At 44.9% G+C, this 5093-nt stretch overlaps 1 protein-coding gene across 1 annotated transcript in view; it reads right to left on the reverse strand.

Moving 5' to 3' along the window:
* Nucleotides 1-2034: 2034 nt before the first annotated feature.
* Nucleotides 2035-5093, reverse strand: part of LOC138567771 (interferon lambda-3-like) — a 9375-nt gene continuing 6316 nt past the window's right edge. Inside the window, exons 2-6 of the mRNA XM_069646262.1 lie at nucleotides 4002-4159; nucleotides 3306-3383; nucleotides 2828-2971; nucleotides 2405-2485; nucleotides 2035-2193 (exon numbers count right to left, since the gene is read on the reverse strand). Coding sequence (XP_069502363.1) covers nucleotides 2035-2193; nucleotides 2405-2485; nucleotides 2828-2971; nucleotides 3306-3383; nucleotides 4002-4159 — 620 coding nt within the window. The remainder of the gene's footprint in view (nucleotides 2194-2404; nucleotides 2486-2827; nucleotides 2972-3305; nucleotides 3384-4001; nucleotides 4160-5093) is intronic.

The raw sequence follows: 5093 nt of genomic DNA on the forward strand, positions 1-5093 counted from the left end.
TTTGCTCATCCCCTTTTGGTCCTGAAAAACATATATTTTGAACCAACTTAGACACCAAAGTGCCTAACAGATATAAAGTCTGTGCCTAACACTGAATGTATTCAGGGTGATCTGCGGATGTTCCTGACTTGCTTTCCATAGGCTTCAGGGACACCTTCACCAGAGTTGACTGCCTTGTTCCACTGCATATATTAGGAGCCCGAGCACAACAGCCTGGTGCTGCATATTGTCTTGTCCAGATGATATGATCTGATAGGTTATTCATAACGTGCTTAATACCCAGAGGTTTCTAAGCGCGGACCCAGGGATCGAACCCGTGTTGCTCCATGTAGTTTTGCTTCCAAGGAGAGCACGTTGGCGCTGAGATATCCTCCCAGGACATATGTTTGTGTAGGTTAAAGACGTAAGAATAAAAAGGCAAGCATGTGACATATTAAAGTAATGCCAAGATCGTTTTTAATAAAAACACAGCAGACATTTATCCAATTTGCCATTGCACAATACAATAATACAATTGGGAATAAAGCAGGAATAAGTGGAGCAGGTTAAAAAACCAAGAACACAGAAGAGATTTCAGAAGTAAGAAAGAATGTCCAGTGTCAGGTCTTACATCTTTCCAGCAGAGCAGTTATGGCCTGCACGTTCTTTCCACACTTCAATAGTTCTTCATAAAATACATTCAGAAGATGTTCTCTACAGAATACTTTCAGAAAGGATGCTCTGTATTATTAGTAATGGAAATGCAGTGTCCTCCATCCCAGAGAAGGGGAACTTTCTGAGATCTTTTGCCAAAGGGCTTGTAATCGTCCATCCATCTTCTTGTCATAGTCCTTATCACTGAGTCTGGATCCTGGCCACACAGAGTCCCTCTGTCCAGCCCAAGGAGACCCAGGACTTCACAGGAGACATAAAGGACTGCAAACAACTATTTTTTTATTTTTTTTATTGCTTTGTTACAAAAAGAGATTAGAACAATCAACCATGAGATACAAAAATACATCGCATCAATTGAGTGCCAAAGGGAAGGTAAGACACATATTTTGGCCTAGGAGCAAAGTTATAAAGACCGATTAGAAAAAAACAATATCGTAGAACCAAGGACTTTGACTAAATCAAATGGCTTTAACATTTATGTTTCTAGGTCAGCTTCTGCCTTTAACAGTTTTTTCTCCATTGATTCTAAGAAGAAAGTGAGTTCAATTGTTAATATGCGGTCCGAGTCTTGAAAGGACTCTCTCCACCACTCATCAAACAACTATCACTGTCACATGACTAAGATTATGACAGAAACAAAAATACATTATTTAATTAAATAAATAGATAGCTATCAAAAATTAAATAAATATAAAAACAGCTATTATTATAAAACGAGGAGGGCCCATTTCAAAGGAGTCCATACATACCGTTGTTGGTTTAGGAATGCAAAACCATTTACAATAAATAACACATAGTACACATTTTGCTCTGGACACTACGACATGTACAATTCGAACAGGGTGCTTCTCTAGGGGTATAGCTCATAGAAGTCACCACCCTTACACTCTGAGGTGGGAGGGGAAAAATAAGGCCCTGTCACACACAAGCCCTTGCCACCCCTACTTGTACAGAGTATGGGTGACTTGTGCCCTGTAATGACTGGCCATCTACTTTGTCTTGTGAATAACCATGCATCCCAGAGTCTATGATAGGACAGGCCCCCACTGACCTTATGACCCTCAAGAGGAATGTAAGTGCCTCTGCACAGAGCATACATAATGCAGGGCTTTGCATTGCAGTGGAGGGAGCAATACCTAACCTGCAATGATGGGCAGCCACCTCTCCAGTCATTCACAGCTCATATCCTTTATGAGTCACCTGAGAGCAGCAAGGGGTGGAAATCATAATTTAGAGGCTGCCTTGGAGATAAAGGACTTCAGTGGTCGGCTGCAGTCTGTGAACACGTTTCTTGATGTAATATTTGTCACGGCTGCTGATTGGATGCATCGGTTCCAATGGGGAGGCACGCCATGAAGGTTAAGGTCTAGAGTTGCATTGTCATTCTTGACTCTGATTGGCTGCTGTGAAGCCTGTGGGCAGGGCCTGCCTTTGCTGCATTTTGTCACACTCCTCCATGTACGCGACACACTTGACGTCCTCGTTCATCATCCGGAAGAGGTTGAGGATCACAGTCTCCTGGAGGCACTTCTGGGATTCCTGGAGGGGACACAAGGGGCAAGTTACACACTTAGAGTGGCCTCCTAAATGCTTGTGACGTCCTTCCTCCTGCTCATTACTCAGCCCATTCTGCCCCATCTCTTTCTGTACCTCAGGTGCCTTTTCTGCCACCCCCCTCCCCCACCATTGATGCTTGTCCTCATTACACCCCCTCTGGCTCATTATGTGTATCATATCGCCATTCTCTTACCATCTGTTTTTCTTTGTTGAGTTTCTGTAGCCACATGTTCAGGCGAGACGAGGGCCGGGTCACGTGTGTTCTAGAGCTGGTCTGAAAAACAATTTGAGAAGAAAGCTGATTAATGGATCTTTGCTGTCTACTGTATCCCTGTTCCCTCAGCAGTCCTGTCTCAGCCCAGCCTGATACTCTGGTGCTTCTGACTGCTGGGGTGCTGGATGTCCCTCTGTGTGGAGTGTGCCATAGTAATGCATCAGTCTCACTCTCATACCATCTACAGGGAAGGTTTGGGTGCAGGTTCCTTCTCTTGGAATCTGATTGGTCGTTAGCATCTATGCAAATGTTCAATATGTGCAGCGTGCATGTGGTTAGAATGTAGGCAATGTCTTGATCAGAACACACACAGTGTATGGTTAGTCTCAGGTATGTACTTACACAATGTCTCAGGTCCTCTCTGATGGCGACCAGCATCTCCAGTGGTTTGGACACATACTCGGACAGTTCTGTATTGCTGACGTTCTTCAAGACGTGCACAGCCAGTGCCACCTTCTGCTCAACAAAGATGATCCTGTCATGGACCTTAGAGAGAGAGGAACCAGGCTGTGATCACAATAACATTCCCGGGTAATCAGAGAAGACCTGTGTTCAGGACACATTTACATGGGCTTTGGAAGTCAGTGCCTGGTATTGATGGGCCTATGAGAGTGTGAGATCTCAATACTTATCAAGAACATTAGCGGATCAAAGTCCTTCAGAGATCTAGTGGTGATCATATCTCTCTAAGCGGAGAAGAAACCTATTGTTAGGGTGATTTGAGCCTAAGGACTCATAGTGTTGATCATTAGATAAATGGAACCAGTATCCAACTTAAGTCTGGAGATCCCAGGTCACAGAAGCCCCAGGTTTTCCTTACCGTAATATGGAGCACAGACGGCCTCTGCTGCAGGAGCTTCTCAGAGCATCCCTGGATCTGTGACAGCAATGTCTCCTCCTGGGACAAAATGCAGACATGTTAGACAGAGCACTTTCCGGCAGCCTGTAGAGAATTTCAGACACACGGCTAAGAGCAGAGCTGGGATTGGAGGAGATGCCTGCACTGGATTCTCCCTGAGGGATGTCATATGTGGTTTCCTGTATATGACGACCTCTTACGGCTTTAAGGATAGCTTCACTCACAAGGACTTTAGTGACTCCCACCACATGGAGTCTTGTCCCAGGCCTGTAGGATGTATCCAAGCCTGTAGAATCTCCCTGCACCTGGCGGGTCCTGTAATGCCTAGACATGTCCTCCACACCCCTAGAAACACCAGAGACTGAGCGACCTTTGGAGACCTCTGAGGTGATCCCAGCTGTGTGTAGTCTATTTAATGATCAGATTGCTCTGCCATGCGCTGCCTTCCCTCTTCCTAGATCACATGGCCGAATGGCCCTAGCATAATGACTGACAGCTAAATCTGCTTTTGGTAGGGTGCTTGTTACTGGAAGTGTCCAGTGTTTAGAAGGATTTCATAGTACAGATCTTCCTGTCCTACTGTGAGCAGGTATAAGTGGGCGAAGCCCCCACAGTCAGGCAGACTGGCTTTGTGTGCTAACTCGTAGATCCACTTACGTATTTGTCCCTTAATTCCTGCACGGCTCTGAGCTGGGACGGGAGGAGGGTCTTGTACTGGGAGATGCGGCACTTTGCATGTGGCTTCCTGGGGAAGGCCTCTGTGGTGAGAACGGTCAGGGCTGCCATGGCCAGGATCAATGCCTTCACATCCATCTCTGCAGCCAGGGAAATAAGCAAAGTAAATTCAGTTTAGTGTTTATAACTTCAAGAATTTGTTAAAACAGCCGTGATATCAAATGTATATTACCTTTTGAAGTATGTTTATTTAAAGTATTTCACTAGAACACCTTAAGGCACAAAGTGAAATGGGATCCTAGTCTGTGACAATTCGTTTGACGCCTCCATGAGATTTTCATGCAGGTGTAAAAGGTATTATTCCTGTTGAATCCGCCGCACTTTAGCACCTGCTAATGAGCCAGTAGATTCCTAGTGTTCTATTTCTCCTAAAGCACAGAGTAAAAGTGAACAGTAAAGGTGATTTAGTCTTTGCTTTTACACTCCACTTCGGGAGCATTTACATTTGCACGCAGAGGACCAACAACACGTATATGTAAGCGTCGATGGTCCCCTCCATGCAGTTACCATTTATTTAAAAATGACCAATAAAGTGTTGCTTGTAACAGGGCCTCCGGTTCATGCTTAACATGACCAACACGTGTTAATATATGTCTGACCAAACCAGCTCTCTCGCGCTAAGGTGGCTCTGCCCTTGCTGCATCTTGTGACAGCTATCTCTCCCTCTGTATCTCTCTCTATCTATCTTATCTATCTCTCTTTCTCTCTCTTTCTTTCTCTCTCTCTAATGTAGATCTGCCCTTGATGCATTCAGTGACAGCTCTCTCCATCTCTCTGTCTCTCTCTGTCGCTGTCACTCTCTGTCTCTGTCTCTCTCTCTCTGCCTCTCACTGTCTGTCTGTCTCTCTCTCTAATGTAGCTATGCCCTTAATGCATTCTGCAACCACTCTCTCTCTCTTTCTCTCGCTCTCTAATATAGCTCTGCACATATTGCATTCTGTGACTTCTCTCTTCGTCTCTCTCTCTAATGTAGCTCTGCACTTGATGCATTCTGTGACTTCTTTCTTCCTCTCT

The sequence above is a fragment of the Ambystoma mexicanum genome, chromosome 2p (assembly GCF_040938575.1).
Source record: "Ambystoma mexicanum isolate Mex_15411 chromosome 2p, UKY_AmexF1_1, whole genome shotgun sequence".
In the NCBI taxonomy this organism is placed as follows: domain Eukaryota; kingdom Metazoa; phylum Chordata; class Amphibia; order Caudata; family Ambystomatidae; genus Ambystoma; species Ambystoma mexicanum.